At 40.2% G+C, this 24748-nt stretch overlaps 1 protein-coding gene across 2 annotated transcripts in view; it reads right to left on the reverse strand.

Annotated features, from left to right (window-relative positions):
• Positions 1–3264: 3264 nt before the first annotated feature.
• The window catches only part of PAMR1 (peptidase domain containing associated with muscle regeneration 1), a 55974-nt gene continuing 34490 nt past the window's right edge, over positions 3265–24748 (reverse strand). Inside the window, exons 7-12 of one of the 2 annotated variants that reach the window (XM_042038623.1) lie at positions 14081–14251; positions 11224–11436; positions 9553–9619; positions 7223–7455; positions 5548–5843; positions 3265–4316 (exon numbers count right to left, since the gene is read on the reverse strand). In XM_042038623.1, coding sequence (XP_041894557.1) covers positions 3780–4316; positions 5548–5843; positions 7223–7455; positions 9553–9619; positions 11224–11436; positions 14081–14251 — 1517 coding nt within the window. In that variant the 3' untranslated portion in view covers positions 3265–3779. The remainder of the gene's footprint in view (positions 4317–5547; positions 5844–7222; positions 7456–9552; positions 9620–11223; positions 11437–14080; positions 14252–24748) is intronic. The other variant, XM_042038624.1, reaches the window with a different exon arrangement.

Below are 24748 nucleotides of genomic sequence, written 5' to 3' on the forward strand. Positions count from 1 at the left end.
TTTGCAGCGTAGGGCAGGAAGCTTTTGTCCTGTTCAGTACGCGCACTCAGGTGCGGGGGCACAGAACACGCGTGTCACGCCCAGACACTGCCACACACCTTCGCTCCCGTTTCCCTCGGCTGAGGCTCTGCCCGCCAACCTCAGTGCTGTCTTTCCATCCAAGTCTGACCAACCTGATGTCCCGTTTCACAGGGAACAAACATTTCTGCCACAGCTCGTTCCCTCTGCACCGAGGAGGTGGCACAGAAAGCCAGCAGCCATGCGGAAGCCCCCTAACACGATAAGGAGCTGGGAGGCTGCAGGGGTTGCACAGCTGAGCAAGCCTGTCTGACCCTCCGCACCACTCCCACTCCCCCGGGATGCTTTTCCTGCGACCAAGACAATTCCAGTTACTTGCCCTTAAAAAATGGCAGGATGCAGCCTATCACGCAATCCCCAGTCCTAATCAAATACACACTTTTTTTTTTTTTTTTTGTACTCTTTCCATGGACGTAGATTTTCAATGGAAACCATTTACAAGGGCAATTCTGTGAGAGTCACTGAGGGTGCCTAAAAAGAGCTTCTATTTCAATATGTCGATTTCCTTTCAGTACTATTTTTCAGCTAAGCACCCTGGCTTTTGGAAGTATGGTGCAGCCCCAAAGACATACAAAGGAAAAACATACACTCATTGGAGTGAATAAGAATGCAGAGTGTTTTGCTCTCCTCTTTCCATAGCAATATCCTTATGACCTTTCCAGAATGCACAGCTCTTTTTCCTTGGAGGGAAAATGAGCTGCTATCCATCTTGTGCTATTTCACACCCTTTCTCCAACAGATGGCACAGATCCTCACCTGTTTAGAAAGACATGTTTGAAATAGTTCTACATCTTAAAAATAGAGCCAAGCTATCTAAGGGATTAGCAATTCCAGGTCACAGGTTGCTTTTTTTCAAACATTTATCCCTATTTTTTCCTTGTTATTGGCATTAGATGCTAACTCCTGCATAGTTCTGCTCCATCTGTGAACATGAAACTGCTGTGGATAATAAGCCTGACGGAAAGGATGGACAAGCTGGCTTTTAATTCCTGGGAATACTAGATGTGGTACAGGTGCTTGAATACATTGATAGGACTGCTCACTTATACATGTGAATAGGTACGTCATACAACCTGAGAAATAAAACATTATGTCGGCATTTAGAGATAGCCAGATTTGAATCAAGGATTCAAACATGATTGAGGTCCAGAAATAGAAGTAAATGCTGCAACCTCATCCTCCTTCTGTAAAGGAATGTGCTAAAATCTGAGTCCTGGGGTTGAGAGGTGTCTGGCTATTTTCTTGCTTCTGCTTTCTTTGAAGAGCGTCATGACTGTAGAATGAAGGAGTTGAATAGTGCTGTGCATACACAGCTATAGCAACCTCCTGAGATTTTAATTCCATGAATTCCTACAAGTTTCTGTTCAAGAATGTACTTTTGTGTGATATACAGCCAGTGAACAGCTATATTGTTGCTGTCCAAGCCCAGAAACTTTCAGCTATTCATTGCCAGGTCTGTGAGTGATTTGAAGCCAAATGGGGATGGGAATCAACACTGAGGAGCAGTTAGAGGATCAGTAAATACTAAAATATGGTTGATCTTTAGTAAAAGGAGAAGATTGAAGTCTAAAGCTGGAATTAAAACAGACTTTTGCAGATCTGTTTGGACTGGGCAAATCCTAAAGGGAGAAAAGCTTTTAGGACCTTGTCTCTCTCGGTTGTAACAGTGGAGAGCAATAATGCTATGGAAAGCAATGCAGTCATGGTGTCATAACTGAGAAGACAACCAGCTCACAGGTCTTTATGATTTCTGTTTACCATTAAATAATACAATAATTATTTAGAGTGTAGAAACTCTCATTTAATGTAATCATGAAAGGGCTTTCTCATTTCGTTCTTTGTCATTAGTGTTAGGAAGAAACACATGCTGACTTTCTGCAAGTTTGTGCTTCTCCAAAACTGACACCTAATTTCCTCTAACCCATTCTGTCAGTAGGGGAGTACCACACATTCATTGGCATGTGTCCCTGCCGGCAGAGGAATGAAACACATAATGTTTTTCACATTTAATTCAGGATTTTTGTTGCTGTTGTTGCCATGCAGTTTTTCGGCCAAGCATAATCTCCTGGCAGGAGAAGACAGACTAAAAAGATAAAGAAAAGCAATATACTTTGATTGTAGCCCTTAAACTTTTTGATTTAAGCAACATCATGTGGTCCTATTGCCAGTGAAAACAAGAAAAGTGCAAAAGCAAAACACAATAAGTATTTCTGCCAAGGAAATAAAAAATAAATTACATGGAATGATGTCCAATACTAATAGTCCTTTTAGCAGCAGTTTTTAGATTCAAGAGTGGGTAGAAACTCTTAATGAGATTTTACAGCATCAGAGAATCAGAGCTGAAATCAGACTTGCTAACTTAGAGTTGCCATAGCCATGCAATAGGAGAAACACAACTGCAGGTTCTGAGTGCTTCTTTGTAAGAGCACTAAATCTTTTCATCAGATTCCCAGCCTTCACATCTAACTACTGCTGTAAGCTTGTTTGGGCACTGTAGTAATTTGAAGGTCCTAAAAATTCCAGAGTGTCATATATGACTTATCAAGAAATCATTTTTGATGGAAGACAGTCATTACTGTCTCTCCTCCCCAACTTTTATAGGATGAATCCCTAATTTTTAGCCATGACTGAATAGAGAAGAGAGAATGGTTTAGTGAAAGAGCAGTGACTAAGGACCATGAGGACACCCCGGTGTCTCCCTGGACAACATTACCCTTTGATGTCAAACAGTTCAGCCTCAGTTCAAAAAAAGCACCTGCTAAGTGTGAGACCTGGACATTATTCTTCACCCTGAAGAGCTACAGAGGAGTAGTTTTACCACAAATGTATGGGAACTAATGGAAACTGAAAGTTTTCCTGAGATTTCAGTCGTTCTTTGAAATAACCCACTTGGAAAAAGTGTACTTAAAATCTGGTTTGTGTTTTCATCTCTTTAGAATACAAGGTGAAAGAGAACACCTCTGTACATTTCATTGTAGTGGTTCATGTACAATAGCAGCACTGGGTGTATTAAGAAAAAAACCCTTGTTTTTTATATAGTCCTTGAATTTTGTGCTGATTCTGCCTTTTGGTGTTCCTGAAGAGTCCCAAGTGAGAGTGATATGCAAAGAGACAAGGGCAATAGAGAGTTCCTAGAATGTGACACAGATAAAGCAACAATGGACCTAAATAATGTCAGATGATGAGTATGTTGGTTAAAAAAACAAACCATGGTTTATTTAAATGTGTAAAGTACTTGGGAGGGAAGAAGATTACATTGTACTATGGCAATACAGACAGCACATACCGTAACAAGCTCATCCGTCATGATGAATGCAGGCTACTCTTTCCAGACTCTTAATCCACTCAGTCACACAGATCTTTGGGAGAGGCTCACCATCAATTTCTCCAGGGAACTCCACACTACAGGATAATTTCAGACAGAATTTACTGTCCTGTTTCTGCATGTCAGACTCAGGAGCAAAGCATCATCCTCCCACCAGGGGAGACAGACAAAATATGGCAAAACTTCTCATGCACCAAGACCCTCTGTCATGGGTTAAGTAAAAGTAGCCTGATGAAATATCTGATCCTAGGACACATTACCAGGCTGTCTGCCTTAACCTTATCCCAGATATGTCTCATCACTGGGATGAGAAACCTAAGTAGCAGAGACTGAGAGAGATATTATATTAAAAAATGACATTTTCAGACTCAGATTTTTATTTCATGTTCTTCTCAATCCAGTCTTTGAAGGGAAGAGCTTTGGTGTAGCCACTGTAGAGTTCTAGGCTGCAAGTTTTATCATAACCCCAGCTCACTAATCCCATCAGGTGCCACCTTAGCTCAGGAGATGCTTTTCCTGGCAAAGTTATGGCTGCAATCCCACCAGTCTCAGCAGGGCAGATATTAGAAAAGGCTGTGTGGTCTTGTTTGGCACAGAACATACTGTCAGTGATGCTGACTTGTATCCCATTATCCTCATACTGTTGCTCACACAACAGTGAATCCACCATCTGAACAACTCCCATGCGGATTGTGTCATTCTTGTATCCGGGATCTTTAATGTCAGCCAATACCTTCCAGCCAGTAACCATTATCTTTAAATCCTCTGTAGATGAAGTCAAGTCATGAGAAGATGACAAGCAAATGGGTTGAACACGACTGCTGATCCTGCCTTTGTCCAAGAGTTTTATGACAGCTATATCGGAATCAAGTAATATGGGGTCATAATTGGGATGCACTATGATGGCAGAAATCTGGAGAGGAAACAGAGTAGGAAGAATTGCAGGGTTAACAGCAACGGCAAGTCAGCAGCCCTCTTTCCATACTACTAAAATACAAGTGAGTTTATTTTGCATACTTCTCCTCTATCCCCACCTATGGTGTTCTTTCACTGAAATGAGAAACGTGCACGGATCAAGCATCTTCTGACATTTTTTTTCTCTTGGATTTCAGGACAGTTTTTATTGCATGAAACACTTCTTACTCAAAAGCAGTCAAGGACATTTTCTAGCAAAATGGGGAGTTAATATGCAGTTCAGGTTTTTCTACTGTGTACTGAAAAGGTTTTACCTGCCATGATACCTTCAGCCTGTGGAATTTGGATGGGAGTAGGGCTTTGAATTAAAATGTTACCTTCTTATTGAACTGCAACTGACTTCCCACCAAAAAAGAGTACTAGCAATGCATTACATAGTACTGGGGCCAAACCTTTACTGCTTGTTTCCTTAATGAAATGCTACAAGAACAGATAGGATTCCTATAAGGAAATACTGTAAAAAAAAGTAATATATTTTATTACAGGAAAATTATGAAAAAGATGGGATTAGAGAAAGAAATTAAAAAGGGGTCAGGAGGGAAAGAACCAAGTTATTTATGATATTTTGGATAAAATCCATTAATTAACTCAGAGGCCCCACAGTTCCCCCCAAAAAGTGACGTGCATACCCAAATTTGCTGTATTTCTCCTCAGTTTGACTTCAGTCTTTCTAGTTCTACTTGAAAAAAGCAAATCACTCTGATGAGCCCAAGGTGCTATTTTTGGAGCTGGAGTCAGACATAAACTTCTTTTCAGTTTAGAGCTGTACGGCCTTGGGGCTGAGAAGTGAAATGTGCTCATGGCATCACCAGGATTTAGAGCACAAGTGTTTCCCTCATAAATTATGCTAATCAATTTTGACAGTAGCTGGCATCTCTCCTACTTTTTTCTGGCAATATCACTCAAGACATTATGGCCCACAGAACCTGAGCTATTTTCTTAATGTTTTGTGTTAGGGGTGAATATATTAGTTGGACAGCTTCGAGGAATTCAATGAACTGCAGCATGTGCCCTTCTTGTGCCATGGCACTGAAGTATCTACACATGCATTTCAAAAAACAGCAGAAGAGTGTATTGCCCAAAGGCTGAACTTTTTCTCCCCATACAAGACAGATGTGATCAGCCTCTACCTGTGCTCATCATTTTTCACTCCTGTTGGACTTACTCACCCGCAGGTTCTGGATAGTCTTTTCGTCCCTGTCATCATCTCTGTAGAATTTGCCCAGAACCACCTTGATCTCTGCTGTCTTGAGAACAGTAGTCTTGCCCAGGTCAGTGACACAGTGAGCTGCCACCACCACGGTGCGCTCGTTCACCAGGGCCCCGCTGCAGATAAGGATCCAGGCCCCTTTCCGAAGGCTGTGCTCCTTCACCCCACTGGCTGTGCGGTAGATGGCTGCTTGCCATGGCCACCTCATAGAGGTCACTGCCTTCTGAAGGGTGATGTTCTCTGCTTTTCCACAGACTGAGGAAACATGAAGCAAAAAGTAGGTAACACCTTCTCCCTGAAAGAATCTGAGTATTATTCTTGATTCCGTCTTAGGATGTGCCAAAAGAAACTAAACTGCAATGATGAGTATGAAGGACAGTTGTCTAATTAGCCTCTGTCTCTGACTTGCAAAATTATAGGAGTATTTTATATAACTTTAAAAAAATAGTCAAGTTTTCCATTATTATCTGAATTCCTGGGTAAAGTAGGAATGTGGATTTAGCACTTGACTGGGTGAATTTTCACAACAACCTTATTGAGCTGCACTATAATGAGATGACCGCACAAAGAAATGGAAAGAACACCCCTGATTCTTGTCTATCATAAAATGCCATAAAGCCATCAGTGCACTAAAATTCATCCTAGGCAGTCACAGTGTAATTGTGAGGCCTCCCCTGGCATGAATCTTTGCACAGGCCAATTCATGCCTATAAGAACAGACTTGTCTTGCAACAAGAATGTTGAAGCAAATGCATCTAAATCAACAGTCATCCTGGGGAAAATAAAAAGCTCTGCCTTGTTGTAGGAATATGTTATCCAGGCTTGAACCTGGGGTAAAATCCCTTATATTATGAAAGGTTTACTTCAGTTGAAAGAGTTATCTTGCATGGTTGCATTTTTTAGTCTCCCTTAGGAAGCTTTTTCTGGGATAGAGTGTGTGCGTGTCCATAGTGAGAGAGATTGAACATGATACTTTTCAAAATATATTATATGATCTCAAAGTAAAACCACAAACAAGAACAATAAAAAATTGTCTATTGTTAAGATCTACTTTTCACAGTTTGCTTGATGTCAGTAGTGGCGTTTACCAAATCTTTTGACATTCTTACCCTAACTTGCTTTGTGCACTAGCTCTGCATAAGATTTTATGTAGACTTACAGTTTGCAATATGAACCCTTCCTTAGCAGGGTTTATTAAAGGAAGAGCCTCTTTAAAATTGCAGTCTCTCCCTTCTATTGCTTAAACTTTGATGGTTTTGTCAGCTGTGTGCCAAAGTATACAAATAAAAGAAAAATCCCATTTGTAGTAAATAATACAGAAAAGCATGAAGTGGTAGTAGGAAAACTATTTCAAATCAGGAGAAAGACTCACTACACCTTTTGCTCAATAAAAGAGTAGAAAAATTAATGGCAAATTGCAGTGCTGAAAGCCTGATCACTTTACCATCAACTGCTCAAGTTCTACTGGTGGATAAAAAGACACATATATCCTTCAAGCTTTATTGCTCCTTTCTCCCAGCTGGAAGTATAGGCAGCCTACACTGCTGTGACTCTTTAAATATCTAAGATGAACACACATCCTTTTCCCTCATTCACCCAAGAGATGTGCACATTTCTTTCCCTTGGAGACTCACTTGGAATACACACAGGGGCTCTCCCACTCCATTTTCCTGTCTTCAGGCAAGTCCTCCTGCTGCTGCCCAGGCGGCGGTAGAAAGGAGAAACGCACTCATACTGGAGCTGAGTGTGCAAGTGCTGGTACCCTGGGGGCAGTTCTCCAAATGGCAGTGCTGGCTTCTTGGTTGGATAGATTTGAAGCTTTTGCTTGCTGAATGCAGAAGAGTAAAGTTGATGCAAAGGTGTTTCTCTGTTTCAAGGCACAAAGAACACAATCATTATAATATTATAAAAGGAATCATTACCATAACTGTATCACCAGTTGTGTTAAGTATCATTTAAAATCATATGACGTTTCTTGTGAAAGAATAAGGAAAAATTATCATTCCAGCATAGTTTAGCAATACTCCCATCTACATCCCAGCTATTTTATTTACATATGTATGCACACATATATAATTACACATGTTTGTACATATCCTATTTGTGTCTCTTTTTTCATTTTACAGTTTCTGAATTGCAATCGGTTGCCTCTGAATGTGGAAGTTTTTCCACTCTCAAAAGGACTGAGATACCATTTTTTAAATAAAGAAATTACACCTGAATTTGGCATTGCTGTAATTAATTCTCAGTAGAGGGGAGCTAGGCACATCTTTTCTCTAGTGAGTATTTTAATAGACAGTATTAGGAATTGATTCAGATTAATGATGTTGCTGAAGTTGCTTGAGTTAGCAATTAACAGAGATAATTGTCTCACCACAGAGATTTTATAATTTCATAATCGCTAAGCTTCCACTTAGAAATTGTACTGATTAGCTGAAACAGGGCGCACAATTAAGAAGTAAATATATGCACCAGCTTAGATATGGACCATAAGCTTGACTCCAGTCATACTTCAATTTTTATAATTTAGAATGAGTCCCTTGCTCTAATGCTTAAAAGCTCACATCTACAAAAAAACCCTTTTCATATCTGAAAAATTCAGCAGGAAATTAGTTTCCCTTGAGATTTCTGGTATTGCCTACATCCAGAAAAGACATTATTTTTTTTCTCATGATGATTTCATTTTTTATCACAGCAAGACACAGGCACCTCCATCATATCCAATCTGTGAGGCGATACATAATAGGAAAGTAAAATTACTAAGAACAAGAACAATGGCAAGTCTCTTGGATTTTGGAAGAAGGATGAGAGCTGCTGTGGTCATACTTAGTCTGCCAGGGTCCCATTCCAAACTCACAGGTGACTTGCAATATTGCATAATCCAGATTTTGCCTCACTCTTGACCTATCAAATGGAGATTCTACTTCAAGGGATTAAAAACAGTCAAAAAACCATGAGATGCCAATATCTCATGGCATCTTATGGATGGGAGGCATGTATATGCTCTCAATACAGCTGGTATTCATATCTGAAACATTTAGCCTAACAAGACCTGTATCCAAAAGTTAAGAAAGAAATTTAAGGGAGAAAAATCTGCTAATGGCTACTAAAGCCTTATGTCGGCTTCTCAGGGCCATCTCTACAATCATACATCACAGACCTGGAGAGTGGCAGAGCGATTGGGAAGTATATGCTTGCCTTGTTCCTCAAATCTTCTCTAGGCACCTGCTACTGGCTATTGCCAGAGACAGGCTATGGCTTGAGCTGGACCTTTATTCTGACCTGATATGACTGTTCTTAAGACCAAAGATGAGGACAGTTCTTGCACTGCAACTAAAATTAAATGAGTCATGTACTTCAAAAATAACCCTGAAATGAGAAATTACTACTTGGATGAAAATGAACCTGAACATTGCAATATAACTAATTCAGACTGGGTTTATTTCAAGAAATCATCAGAAGGGTAAGCCCAGGAAGGGTCTAATCTTTCATTCCTTCCTCTCCTCCTACTCTACTTCCTCCTCTCCCTCATGCCCAGCCTATATAAATCGTGCTATATTGCTTTGGATGGTGAAACTTACTGGGAGCAGATTGCACTGCTATACTCTCTTCTCTCCTTGTGCTCTCCCTGTGCACTAAGATGGCACATGTTCATATTTTAACACACATCACTAGCCCCAAGGAACTGTTCTTAGACTGTTCTCATAGTCCATCACAAGCTTGCGAGCAGAATTCCAGCATCATCCTGTAGTTTGCCCATCTCTATCTGTGCATTTCTTCCTGGCTGCCTCCAGCAGCTGGCAACCTGTGCTTAATCAGACCTCCCCTCCCAGCATTGCTCAGTTATCAGTGGTTTTGTAGGAATCGCTGCTCAGGCAGGCTAAACACATGGAGTGAAAAGGAGAGGAGGGGGAAAGCAATCACATTTTTTCTTTAAACTGTAGTTGAGATATTGCATTCTCACCTTGACTGAACCTGCATTGGAAGCACTTTCTGTCTCACCAGGTCAGAGATCTTTGGCTCTCTGCAGGCTAGAAAAAATATAATGTTGCACAGTACTTTTTCACATTCACAGCTCAAGTGCTATGGTTCATACACATTTTCAACCTTTCCTCTCACTAACTATAGTGGACTGGATTAAGAAAAGAGGCAGTTAAGTTACGTGCATTAAAATAAAGATAGATCTAAAACCTAAAGCCTTGGAAAAATATTTCTCCACAGTTCACAAGGTCTATCCCATTTACAACAGTGTAAGCTACTGAACATCCTCTGTACTGGGACTTCCAGACAGTGGAAGAGGAAGATTTTTACACCATTCAGTGTGTCTGAATGCCAGACTTGCACCACTATGGCTGATGGTTTTGTATCAGAGCAAACTTTTCCAGTAATGGAATTATATATTAAAATACCTAATTTCCATCTGTGTAGCCCCACACAGCTAATCCCAGTGAGTAGGCATACCGAGAAAGGCTGCAGGATGTTATGGCCTTCTAAGAATCTGATTGTGTACTCATAGAAGGAATTGGAGGCTCTGATTCAAAGGAGCCCCTCGAAGTTACTTGAATATGCATAAAATAACAGAAAGGAGATCTACAATTTCTAGTTTTGCACATTCCGTTTACTTTCTTTAAGAATAGGATAAAATGTTCAGGTTTATCAGTTCAAATAACTCTGCCAGGATCTCTTTCCTGCTGCCCTGAGTGGAAGGAAAGGAACCTTCCAGGATGGATTTTATCTGTATGCCTGAGCACTTGTGCTCTGTGTAATCTAACAATATCTAGTTCTTTGTGATTGATTTATATGTTAACCATTATGTCAGTATCACAGTAAGCATCAATAAAGATGCTTTCCACAGATGATTATATGCTGCAGGGAGAGATTATTTTCATCTAAAACAACACAATAAAGCAAATTCCCTAGGGGACACATATTTCCTTATATTAGCACCATTTCAGTTTAAACAAAAATCCATATGTCAAGAAATTGCTTTCATAAAATGAATTTAGCAGTTCCCCAGCCCAAATTCATTCATTCATTCATTCATTCATTCATTCATTCATTCACTAACTCAGGGGTTCATAGACACTTAGTAGAATAGCTCCAGGTCAAGAGCATAATTCCCTTTTCAGCAAACAATTCAAAGGTGTGATTCAGTGTTTTGATGAATACAGATAATTTAATCATGTCTTTAAGGCTGTAATGTACAGGCCCTGCCTTTTGCACTCATGACTGGTCCCAGTGTTTTAAAAGGATTGTGAGAGGACAGCTATTCCCTATGACAGCAACTGATTGTTAATGGTCTCATGAAACAATTATTTCATTCTATTTCAATTCCCACCTGATCTTCTTTGATTTTGATATCATGCAGGTTCAATCCTAGAATGAGGACAATAAGAGTCTTAGGGAACATTCCTTTCCCTGTTTAAAGATGGAATCTTCTGGAATCATTGGCATCTTCTCGGTCTGAGTATAGCAGCCAGTAGAGCTGGCAAACTACCAAGCTCAGTATCAGGTATCAGCCAGACAGCTTATTCTTAGCAAAAATGATTGTTTGTCAAGTGCAAATGATATTAAACACAATCCAGTAAAACCATAGCAGCTTGTGTGAGTTGTGGTAAAAAAGTTTGTAAACTACCTTTTATGCAGATTGGTTGCTTCCCTGACCATTCTCCATCGTCTTGGCAGGTCCTCTGTTCATTGCCACTAAGAACATACGAGTTGTTACAAAAGAAAGCAATGACTGTGCCAATTTTTGCATAGCGTCCATTCAAGAGCCCAGTGTCTTCTACTACTCTTCTGTAGCCATTGAGTGGGCCACCAGGATCTGAGCAGTTTTTTTCTTCTAGAACTAATGATAGGGGAAAAAGATAGTAATCATTTTATCAGGTTCACTACATTAATTTCACCCATCAAATTGCTTGGCATTTCATTCAGATGTTACTAAACAATCTACACTTTATTAAAGATGCCTTTTCAAGACCCATCTGGGATTCCTGTCTTTGAAAATGTCAAATATTAAAGAAGAAATTATAATATAGAGATGTCTGTTTATAACACATACTTTAGTCTCACTGAAAGCATAAGATTCTCAAATTGCTAAAAATTCTCAAATTGTTAAAACCTTAAGAAATAGCTGACAATCCTGAAAAAGAACCTTGACTTTAGATGATGTTAACATGCCATTAATATTAACAAGGCTTCTTCAACAGCATAAAAGGCTGCACTTAAAATATTTGCAGGAAACAGGCCCTTGGCATTCTTTTCCCTTTTCTGTATTTTCAATACTTCACTGCACTTGGATAATAAAACTAGACTACTTAATTTTGCTTTTATGTTTGGTTGCATTTTATTTTCTTAGCACTGAGAGAGATATCTCAATAATCCAGGGAAATACAGGAATTGAAAGAGAACATATGTGTGTATTTACTGACAACAAAAATTTAATATGAAAAGCTTACTCATGCTATATTCTGCCTATAAAACCTCTTTTAGTTCCCCCTTCCCAGTATTTTCCACTTCTTTTTAATTTTTGTTGGTTTTTTTTGTTCTGTTTTTTTTTTTTTCTCAATAAACTTAGATTTTTGGCCTAAATCTAGAGGACAGTATTCACTACGTGATGCTAGAAGATGATTTTTCCTTTATTTTTAACTCCTCTGCTCTTTCTATTTAGCAGCTGACAAGGTACTTTTTTTCTCTTTGGATTTTACCTCAGTTTTCTTGTCAGGACAACAGTAACATGCAACTCTGTTTAATTTCTCTTCCTGGCATCTCAGTGCATGATAACCAGTGAACATCTAGTTTAGACAGCTGGTGTTGGTGCTGCTCACAGAGGGCCCAGAGGACTGGGACATATCAATTGCCCCAAAATTACCTCTTCATATCATTGCTTCAGACTCGGCTGCTTGCTGAGCCTCAGTTCACAAAAGCACCAACATATAACATTTATTTAAATCGCTGTGAAATCAGCGCAGTTACAGTGCAAAGGTATGGCCCTGTCACGTCACAAAGTCCTACCTTGTGCCACCAGACAAAGCCCAGCTCAGCAAAGTGTGTAAACACACAGCCAGCCATAACAATGCCACTTCAAAGAGCATGTGCTTTTAACAGTGAGTTTATCATTCAAGCTAAGTCTATATTGCAGTGTTTTCTTTGCAAGCGTTGGATTTTAGCATATGCTGAAGGCTATACATATACTTAAATACTTTTCCACAGGTCGTATCCGGTAAACAAGGAGGTCTGAACTTCCTTTTTCCCAGGAGAAAGGGAAGAACAGAGAGCCCTGTCTCCTTTTCATTTGGCTTCATTTTCCTTCTTTGTACCAGACAGGCTCTCTCACTTTTGAGCCATAAGTGACTGATAACTTGATAGCAGCTAAAGACTACAGAGAATCCCCCACAGAATAATGCTTTATTTGCAAGTTGCCTTCTGCACTGATGGCTGGCCTGGAGGCATCATCTGATCAGCAGAGTGCGTGTTTCCAAATGTACCAAAAGCTTGACCACGTAAGTCACTTAAGGCCTTCTCTTATTTCAGTACTTTGACAGTAATTGTCTTTTTCCTTAGGCTCAGGGTTATGACCTTTTTGATTTATTAAAAACAAAGAGAAAACATCTGGGAAGGAGAGACCTAGCACTTCAGTGACTGCCAAGTCTAGAGACAGCTCTTTCTATAGATCTTTAGCCAGGGCCATGATGCAGCAGGGACTTGGCATGATCCTGACATTACATTTACTGCAGTTGGAGACTTCTCTCTAGATAGAAGAATACCTATTGCTTGCTCTTTCAAATGAATTTATATACAGCTGTGTTACAACACTCCCCCCAAAATGTACACTGTTTGACATAACACAGTTGTAAAAACACTTTATCGTTTGACACAAATTATTCTGGAATATGGAAATTAAATTGTGCAGTGCAAATCAACTAAAGAAAATTTAAAGTCTCTTTGGATGACAAGAAGGAATTTTACAGCTGAACCAATGTGAACGGTAGGCATGCCATCCTGCACAGTCAGAATGAATGGAAGTTTCTTTTTAATCAATTTTTGTCTAGGATGGGAATTCTGTTGAAATAAGAGTCTAGTGTTCACACAGTAAGCCCCTATTCACCTCCACAGAGTGCACCAGACTTCTGCAGAGAAGGTGTCAGACATACAGAGTAATGGGAGTAACTATTCATTGTCGCACTATGTCCCTCACTTGGCTTTGGTCCTGGGCATTTTCAATCTGTGTGTAAGAAGGATATATGCCTAAAGACTTTGAGGTTATTAATTTTCAGTGAATTTAAGTTTCAGTCAGACCTTTATATAAAAAAGTCTTGCAGGCTGGGGTTCCAGCAAAGTAAAATAAGAATTCCTATTGGAAGACAAGGAAGACAAAAGGATGTGTTATGTCACAGACCTTCCAAATTTCAAGTGAGATTTAGATAGTCTAGTTTCATGGGAATACACTGGCCAAAATATTTGATAAGATTTAAAACTTAAAGTGACCTTACCACATTCAGGATGACGTGTTGACCAAATCCCATCAAGCTGACAGTAGGCAACACGGCTGCCTTTTAAGCTGTAACCTGCGTTGCACTTGAAGTAAACCCGGGCCCCGTATTTAAAGTCATCTCCTTCCACAATACCATGAGCGGGAGCACCTGGAGTCCTACACATCACCACTGACAGTTCAGATATTTCAAAAAAATCCACTTTATTACAAAAAACAGGACTGTGTTAGGATGATTCTTTACTTAGAACATTGAAAAACCAATTACAATGGACACAGGAGTCAAAATTTTAAGACCAGTATATGCTGATCTTTTGAAAGTTGCTTAGATGTCAACTCTACACACACTTACATCCCACTTTTCAAAATCTATCTAGATCCATTAGGTTCAATGGGATTACTCTGAAGTGTCACAAGATCATGTTGTATGAGTGTTTGAATCATTAGGGCTCATTTGGTCAGAATATTAGTACTTGAAGTACTTTCCCTTTTAACAGGAGTTGTGAATGAACTACCATCCTTGGTCAAGAAAAAATTTAGATCCTTAAAAGCCTTATACTGAAATTCTTTTAAATTCCTCTTTGCATTTTATATAATTTTCAGATAACGTCTCAGAAATATTAACACATCATTATTTGTGTAAATTGAACATTAACATAATTACATTTAAAAGGAGCCTTGATATTAACTAAACTGGGATATTCACCCTTTCCACAGGATTTGCTCTATTGGGAAAATACAGATCATGGTCTATATAAGTACTGCAAGTAGTAAATAAGAAATTAAGCATCAAAAGCAAGATTTCTTTGACAGCATCAAGCCAACCATGCTATGATCCACCTGGCACAGAAACATGTCCAATTGTGGTAAACAGCAGATTTGAAGGAAGGACTATAAAAACAGAACAAGCATATAGAATACTTTCCTGGCATATTCTGTCGCATTCAGAAGTCTGAAGCTCAAGGACTACCTGAACTACAGTGGTATTTTTGGTATTACCTACCCTGCTGATATTTTTTTAACATTTATTTGTCTTAGTATTTTCTAAACGCAACCACACACTCACTGTCCACAATATCCTGTGGCAATGAATTCTACAGGCAAAGTGCAAAAAATGCACTGCCTTCTTTAGTTTTTTTTCTAGCCTGCCACCTGATAATTTTATTTGATACTGTACTTTCTTTTGAGAGGCAGAGAATATCCACACCCTATTAAGCTTCTCCAAGTCACTTTTTACACTTTTTAAGGCCAGTTTCCTGTATGTAGAAATGACGTGTGTTTCTGTAGGCAATGTAGGAAATGCATGTTTTATTATCTACACAGTTACCCATCTCTTTGTCTCTGGCTTTGCCTGGGCCATTCATTGTGAAAAACTGCATGGGAGAGGATTCAGTGCAAGACATAGATACACATATGGGGTTTTTACCTGTCACCTATGGTGCTCTGCTGACCATAGATAGATCAATGCTAAAGAGATCATCCCTACTTTATGCTTTAAGAATTTGGCTTTTCTGTTTTGCCTCATAGCCAGCTGCTTGCTAACCTGTAACCAAATTTTGATACTTAAAACTTTCAGAGGAAAAACTTTCCAAAGGCCTCTGCCCTGTAATCGTTACACGGAACACACATCAATGCATGTATTTATATGGATTGTGGACCATCCAATGATTCATATATAGAAGACACCAAACAAGTTAAAAGAATCATTTGTGCACTAGTGAGCAAAGGTCTTGGCAAGAAAAACTGTCTAAAAATTAAGCATTAGAGAGGGGCTTGGACTATAATGCTCCTAATCAAAACACATCCAGTTAAGGGGAGCTCTACATTTCCTCTTGGCTCCAAGTATTCTCCATCAATGTCATCATTAGCAAACAAATAATGATAAAACTTCTAAAAAATTCATTCCTAGCCCTTGATGTTTCTCATGTGAAATATAAACACATAGATGTGTATACATATATAGGTGGGTACGTGTATACACAAGCACATAGATAAATGAAACAGAAATAATGGGAACATAGAATTTCTAGGTGTTTTTAATTCTCGGAACAGTTATGTTCCCACTCATGATCTGTGTGTTCCCAGCCACTCCCTCCATATCTTTCTCTGAGCAGCAATCCATTTCCCTACACTTACATTTCTCTCTTTCAATGTAAAGTCACGTTCAGCTTGTCAAATGAGAAAATTAGATGAACCATCTCTGCACCACTCAGACTTCTACTTTTTGTCATAAATACATGTTTTCTGTTTTGCTTATGGTCCAGTTTAGCTCTGCAGAACAAATATTTTGGTGCTTTTGTGTTCTAGGTCCATCCTGGAAAAAATGTCACCAAGCTACAGTTGCTTACTAAGTATAAGTATCTGCTCTTGTTCAGTCCCTAAGTGCTTAAGATATTGAGTTTCTAGTCCTTTTGATTTGTTTGTTGCCAGACTTTCTTTAGATTTGCTGTGCCCCTGTGAGCCAGCCGGAACAACTCTGGTTTTATTTATGATGTAAATTCAGTATTTCATACACAGATTCATTTAGTACTGAACTATGGCCTAGGACAGAGGACATGGAGGCAGAAGGTCATGAGATCTAATCATAGCTAAAAAAATGTGGTCATAGGTAGGTTGCTTCATCTGCTGTATGTGACAAATAAGAGCACCCTTCATCATAGGGATGTTACAAGCATTAGCTCATACCCACTTTTGTTGCAGAGCCACTGCAGGGTTTCTCTGATGGCAAAACACCTTAGTATTATTAATAGATGTGTCCTATTGTTACCCATGACTTTAGCAACTGGTTGTTTATTCTCTTGTAACACAGGGTCTTCATCATTTCTCCTATACTTTAAAATTTGCCACTGGAGGCACAGCCACTCCATTTGTTGTTTTGTTTTTTTTTTCTGTGGATCATTTTGTAAGCTCATTCTTTCTACAAATTAAATGTAGTTTTAAATCTTGAGATGTTCCCTGCATCTCAGTCCCACAGCTGAGCTCTCTGTTTTCAGTGATATTATCTAGTCTGAAAGTCTCATACAGTTACTCCAGTAACTGTTTCTACTGCTTTGGTTTGAGCTCTGTAGGTTTTTTCTTCTTCAGTTTGACTCGCCTTTTATCCCTTTCACCTAATATGTTTCAGGGAGATCTTTTCCACCTTTTCCCTTTACTTGTGAACACTTCAGGCAATGGGGTTTTGAAGAGTTATTATGAAGGGAATCCTAGCCCCTGTGTTTCATCCAAGTCTATCTTATTTTTTCGTGGATAGCTTCCCATCAAGAGTGAATTTGTCTGGTTCTTACATCTTTCAGAATGTTCAATGTATTCCATTGAATTTTCAGACAGCCTTTTTTGTTTGAGATATTTTACTGAAGTCTTTCAACATTCTCTTCTAGTGTACAACTAAATCCAACTCTTCAACAGACATTTCTCAGAAGTCAAAAAGAAAGGAAAAGAACATTTTGTAAATGTCATTCATACCTAGCTCTGCCCTCTGGATACACATTAGCCATAAAATCCAACCACATGATCTGACCCACTTCTCTTCAGTTTCTAGGCTTTCTAAGGTATTTGATATTATTTCAGATTCCCTTGCTTAGGCAGGATGTACCTTTCCCTGCCATCTATTGAGTATTTCTGAATATCAGTCCTCGTTCTGTACATGGTCCAGCAGAGAGGGCTGGATGCCCCTCACAGCTCTCACTCACCTGCAGCCATCCCCATCCCAGCTTGTATCCACCCCCAGCTGTACCTGTGCCTGGTCTAGCCTGACTGTTGCAGCCCAGACAGGGCTATGAGCTATGAGCGAAGCAGGTGGTGGGCTGGCCAGGAGTACTCCATGATCCTGAACTATTCTTAGGCCACCAGTTAGACTGCTCTGCTCCACATGAAAAAAACCCCAAATCAAACAACATTGCTATTCCCTGTGACTCCAGCTTCCTACCTTTGGGGCAAGTTGGACATGTGTCAAGTGTTCTACCTCTGCACCTTCCTCTTGGACCAAACCCACCAGGAACCCAGAAAATGGACTAGGTGTCTACAGAATTCTACTATGAGGTAGTAATGGACAGCCAAATATGAAAGACATTCATTCAAGTTCTGTCAAAAAACATCTGAGCAACCCAGAGACTCCATGAGGGTCAGGCTGATCCCATTTTTCCTGCCAGGATGTCATCAGATCGATAAAGTTCCTGGTGAATTTATATTGAGAAAGGTGAAACTAATGTTAGGGAAAAATAATATTGAGAGTGATTAAGAGCTAAGAATGACCACCCTGCTCACACAAAAGTTAAAAACTATAATAATTGAAAAGATAAAAGATAAAGAAAATATATACAGAAAGGATATATTAAAATGTTTAAAGGAGGACAAAAAGGTATATTCAAGCAGGATAAAATTAGGAACAGGATAATTCTTACTAAAAAAAAAATTTATGAAAGTCTCCTTGACAAATGTTGGAAAGGCAGTAGTAGGATGTAAGTAGAAATTATATGAGTCTCATCATTTGAAAACTGAAACTCCAGCTAAAAAAATAGAACAGACTTTGCAGGGAACAGGGCAACACCAGCAAACACATCATGAGTGGAGAGATTTTTGTTTGTTTTAATTTTTTCTATATTTTGCTACACAGTGTTGTTCCTGGGAAGTTCCACAGTTAATCTATACAGGTATAGATTATCTATAGGTAACCCTTGCCACTTTAGGGTTGGAGGTGAATTTTGGCTTGATACAGCTCTGTACAGCTCATAAGAGAGCAAAGTAGGAAGGTATATGATAGGGTGGTTACAGGCTCCTCTGGCAGAAATGCTCAGTTGTGACAGCCCAGCTGTTAGATAATAAAAACCAGAGCTGCCTCAATTGTTTGTATCACAAACTCACACATTCCTGATAAAAATTATTACACTTCTTGCCTCTTACTGTGGTGTCTTGGGAAAAAGAAAACAATTTCTGTCCCATATGAAACATTAAATTAGCTTCACATTTCACAGATAACTTCACTAAATCTGAGAAAAACTTGACTAGAGGAACAGTAAGTTCCTGAATTTTTAAGTAAAATATTCTATTATTAATAGTAACAGTACAATTCCTTTCCCTTTTAAATTATATGTAAGAGACATTCCTCAGATCAGAATTATCTGCCATTTAGAAATAGTCTTCGGGCTCATTTTAGCACCAGTGAGATAAATTAGATGATCTCCTGAGCTACACTTTTCTCTCTCCAGTATCCTTCAAATCTTGCCTGATGGAATTATCATTTGCTTTTGTCCCAGAGTCTGTTCACTAAATGAACACTATTTTTTTCTGCTGCCTTCCTCTCACCCACTTTGTTAAATAATATATACCCCCTCCTACATATAATTTATTATGTCTAAATTCTGCACAACCTTTCAATAATATATTGCATGCCTGAAATAAACCTCATTTCTCATTGCTGGTACCAATAAGGGGTTTGTATTTCCCTTTTTGTCCATGCCTGAAATTAGGTGCAAGAGCTTGCACGGAATTTTGTTCTTAATTTACTTACAACATTTTTTAATATTGCTACTGCTAAAGAAATTTATCTTGTTGCATATTCCCAAATCAGAGTTTGGCTTTCAGGCTGACCCATGCTACTGTATATAGCTCATTTTGCCTATGTAGTATAGCTCTGGACATTTTTTAATAGAATCACAGTGTGGTTTGGGTTGAAAAGGATCTTAAAGATCACCTAGTTCCAACCTCCCTGGCATGGGCAGGGAACCTTCCAATAGGCCAGGCTGCTCGGAACCACATCCAGTCTGGCCTTGAAGACTTCCAAGGATGGGGCATCCACAGTTTCTCTGGTCAATCTGTTCCAGTGCCTCATCACCCTCACAGTAAAGAATTCCTTCTTGATATCTAACCTAAATCTACCTTCATTCTGCTTAAAGCCATTCTCCCTTGTCCTATCACTATCTGCCCCTGTGAAAAGTCTCTCTCTAGATCTCTTGTAGCCCCCTTCAGGTAATGGAAAGCTGCTCTAAGATCTTCCCAGAGCCTTCTCTTCTCCAGGCTGAACAACCCCAGCTGTCTCAGCCTGTTCTCATAGGAGAGATGCTCCAGCCCTCTGATCATCTTCCTGGCCCTCCTCTGGACTTGTTCCAAGAGGTCCACATCACTCTTGTGTTAGGGACCACAGAGCTTTTCTAAGTGCTTGTAATGTTGCTTTTGCATAAGGTGTGCTGGTGTGCTCAGTGGAGGCCAAACACTGAAAATGGTCACAGAAACCGCACTGGGTAACCAGCTGGGGAATAGAGCAGCTTCTGCTGTTATGAATCCTAGCATCTTGCTGCAGAAAAAGAGAGAATTATGGACTTACATTGGAACCCCTGGGGCCACCATGCTACCTAAACCAGTCTAATGACTGTCAGAGAAAGCCTGATAGACTGAAACTGAAGAAATTTAAATAACTATCCTCAAAAAGAGGACATTTTGTCTGGAGGAAGCCTAAATTACATTCTCTTCCCCAGTGAACGCTGTCATTACTCTTCATGCTGCTAAAAGCCACAGCAACCCGTGAGCCAGAAAAACGCCTGCGCAGGGATTCTGAGCAGCAGGATTTTGGATCAGAGCTTTGGGGTTTCATGGTTTCACCGCAGTGGCCAACAAGTGCTCTGGAGCCAGAGAGCCTAGAAGCCTGAGAAACATGGCCCCAAGATCCTGTTGCTGGAGGGAGCACAACATACAGAGTATATGAAAGTGACTTTCTTTTCCTCTCTATGATTAAGAAAACAAAAATTAAAGGAAAAATCCAGCAGAAAATACAAATTTCTTTGAAATTTACTGCTATGAAACCATTCTAACAGAAAACTCCCAGCCAGCTGCACATACATGAACTTCATACAGCTCACTGATACTTGCAAAGGCTGCCTACAGCCTAGCCTGCTGAAGTCAATAGTGATAAATCCCATCACGGTTGACGTTTTGACTGTAGGTCTGATTTGATCAAATTCTTTTCCTTGGTTTAAGTTTTGTTTAGAAGGCAAGCCTGATTATCTGAGTATCATTACATAACAGTTATCTCTGTTTTTCCAAAATTTTTTATAACATTAGAATATCTGCATTTTACTGCTGGGGATGCTAGAGCAGGGAGTTACCAAGTCATTAACCTGAGGGCAAACAGTGAGTGACTGGCAGAGCTAGGAACAGTCCTGTCATCTCCTGATATTCTTACTACATTTACATTTAAACTGACCTGACTTTGTGCAGAAATCAGCAGTAAATAATTATACCATTTTGTAATCTACATATTATTCTCAGCAGCAGGGTTTTGTCCAAAGGCAATGGAGCCACATGGGAGCAGATAGTTCAGTGTGTCTGAACACGAAGCACATGAGTTAAGGAGGGACCCTGCCACAAGCCATTAAGCAGCTACTGCTGGGTATTGTGATTCCCTTTGCAAAGCCCCATGTGTAAAGAGCTCTTCTGAATTCAGACTTACAGAATCTGGAGTCTTCACTCAGTTTATTTCCTAATCTTGGCCCATGAGCTCTGTTGGTCCATGTAAATCTCTGATACTATTTATTCCTATGCTTATCCCTTCTCTGCCCAGCATTCATCCACAAGGTGAGGACGCCCCAGGTTCTCAGAGGGTTTGCTGGTAGAGGAGAACTGCCATGGGGGAGGGCTCAGATGGTTCTCCTGAGACATCCTCCTTTTGCAGTTTGGCATAGCAGCCAGAGATGGTTAATGCCTATCACATAAGCCCACAGAGACTAACTTTAGCCAAAAGCATAACGATATTGGCTGTAAAAATATTTTTAGAATATCTGTATCCTCTAAGAGAATGAGGTGAGGGATTCCTGGAGGCCGTGGTTCAGAGTGCTCAAACCTGCTTTTCTAATGCTTCCCATAAGCAGTGCACAGGGCTTTCAAACTAGCATATGAGTTTGGCAATGGATTTGATAAAATAGTCTGCACTGGGAGGTGTCAGGCCCTCCTGCCATCCTGAGGCAGCGTGGCTCTGCACTCTTCTCTGCTCAGGCCTGAGAGACCTTCATGTATTAGGTCACACGCACTATGAGGCAGGAACCCTGACTCTGGAATGATTCTTTAGGAGTCCCAGTGTTCTTGTCTGACTCTTTTCTGCCTTCAAGGTTCTCTACACACTGGGATCATGGGCACATCAGAAGTCTGCTGATAGCAACATTGGATTTGTGAGGCCCTGTAGTGCCTCGTAGAGCAAGCTGTGTAAACTGTGATGGGAATCTCCTCTCTGTGACACTGCTGACACTCTCCCTGAGTCTACAATTCTTTCAGCAAAGGCTTTGTTCCTACAAGGAGCTCAACTCACAGTGGTGGTGCTTACACCCAGGAAAGAGCCTGGCGTCTTCTGATGCTATTCTCAAGAATAACTCTCAGCTCAACATCTCCTGAATAAATGGAGCAAACACTGCAGGATCCAGCATAAGGAAACTAACATTCTTCCACCACCTCTCTGAACATCCCACCTCTCCTACACTGGAGAGCACTGATGACTAAGAAGCCACACTGAGGAGCCCAGCTGTTCTGCTCCAGATTCTGGCAAGAGCTGCATGTGAATGGGAGCCAGAGAGGCTCGATGGCATTAGCTTTGCAATGTGATCTTCATTCTTCCCCACAGCAGGAACAGACTGCTGGGAGCTGAACAGCTTTGGAAGACAGGTGGTCTTGGTCAGGACTCTGAAGAAAATGCTTTGTGGGGGCGGTGTGTGTTTACACGGGCTGTGTCTGAGGGGGCTGGTGATGACTAGAATGCTCGCTTGTCTTCTTTGATTCCTCTCAGAACTTTTACTTTTTGGACCTGACAGGCTCTGCACTTTAGGTGAAAAAAGAATGTGACTGCAAATTTTAGAACAAGAAATTAGAAGAGGGTGAATGAGGAAAGCCTAGAGTGCTCAGGTTTGGATTGAAAATTAATTATTTTTAAAGCAAGACTCTCATAGCAGAGAATAAATGCTTGGAAACACTACAGTAGATCCTGTACAGGAAAGGGCATGGAAACTACTGTGATAAAAAAGGTGTTCACAGTGAGGGCAGTGTTTTCTGAACAGCTACAGGCACATATCAAAGGAGCTCTGCTCTACTTGGTCATGCCTGTCACCACACACTCAGCAATGAGTGGGTGAGGCTCTAGGCAGGGGCCTCAGAGGTACCTCAAACCTCTGTGTTATCACAGGCACTTAGCCAAGGCTAAGCTCCACAAAAGTGCTCATGTCATGGTGATTGCAATAGCTAAAAGAGCAAATGTCCCTCAGGAACTTGGCCTTCAGTATCAAATAAAAGTCCTGAAGGAGTAACAATTATTCCCTGAAAGTGTGCCCATGCATTGCAGGAGCTTCCATTTAGGTTGTTGGCAAGGGAGGATTTTTGATAAACTATCTCTGCCCTCTGTCATTTGTGTTCCAAAAGAGAGGAAACACTCTACCCTCCTTCATGCCTCTTGTGATATCCCAGGACACATCCTCCCAGCTCCCTGCCCAGCTTCAGCCACAGCTCATGCAGAAGTGCTGGGGCAGACTATTCATTACAAAGGTCTTTGGCCTTAATCTGTCCCCCATGAAAGTCCTGGAAGTTCAAATCTCCTCTCATTGCATTTTGTCAGTCCTCACATTAATCCTGGAAATGTCAAAGGAAATCATAACAAGAGCAGCTGATCAACCAGCTCCAAGAACCAGAGAGTAGGTTTCCAGTCCTGCTCTCTGGGCCTCTTTGCTTTTGCAGTAGTTCCACCAGCTAGGAATAATTACACAAAATTATGACGTAACCCCTACTGAAAACCAAATCTTTTCATTCCCTTCCAGCCAATTGGAAGTCACCCCTGATGTTTTCTAGCTCCCTGCCTCTGTGAATGAGACCGTATCCATGAGAAAATATGCTTGGATCACTCACTGTGATTTATTCATCCGGAGGCAATTTGGAGGCTGTTGCTTACAATTAGCCACTTGATCTTTATCAGCATTGTTCCTAGCCCTTAGAAAGCTGTGTCTCTGGATACAACCTTTCCGGTACTTGGATGGCCTATTTAATTATACAACTGAACCTGTTTGTGCATGGGATACTGGAGTGAATGAAATCCTAACAGTCCTCAACATTCATTTTCTCTATCAGTAGCAAGAACTAATATTTATCATAAGTTCCCTAACATGTCCCTTGGAAAACATCACAGTATCACGCTTGAGGGGAGAGGACTGTCTGCTCAGGGGGAAGATTGTAGGGCAAGAAAGAAGTGGATATGCTCATTATTACATCAAATTACAAATGAGAGAGTAAATAATCCTGAGGTGTTTCATTGTGGAGATGTCACCTTTCCAGATAAACAGGACAAGCCCAGGCAATACTGGATAAAAAAGGCACTCTAAACAAATGCTTATTGCTGTGAAAAAATGTTTCTGAATGTGCATTAACTGAAACAAGAGAACAATATTTAATGATATAGATTCACCCTAGCATAGCTGACAGAATACTTCATTCAGCCGTTTGCAGGGGTCTGAGCTGAATTTCATATGGGAAGGAAGATCTGGCATTGCCCATTTTAGAAAAAGAGATGGAAATTACCAAGTATTGAGATGAGAGTATAGGGAAAAGAAAATGATGGGAACTTAAAAGCAGAAGAGTACAAAGAAAGTAGCAGGACAATTTGATTGGCTGTGAAATGGAGTTTCTGAGCTCTTGAAGAAACCAAAATGGA

This window comes from Corvus kubaryi, unplaced genomic scaffold, assembly GCF_017639235.1.
Source record: "Corvus kubaryi isolate FWS band 111438036 unplaced genomic scaffold, C.kubaryi_AGA036_p1.0 37392, whole genome shotgun sequence".
Classification (NCBI taxonomy): Eukaryota; Metazoa; Chordata; class Aves; order Passeriformes; family Corvidae; genus Corvus; species Corvus kubaryi.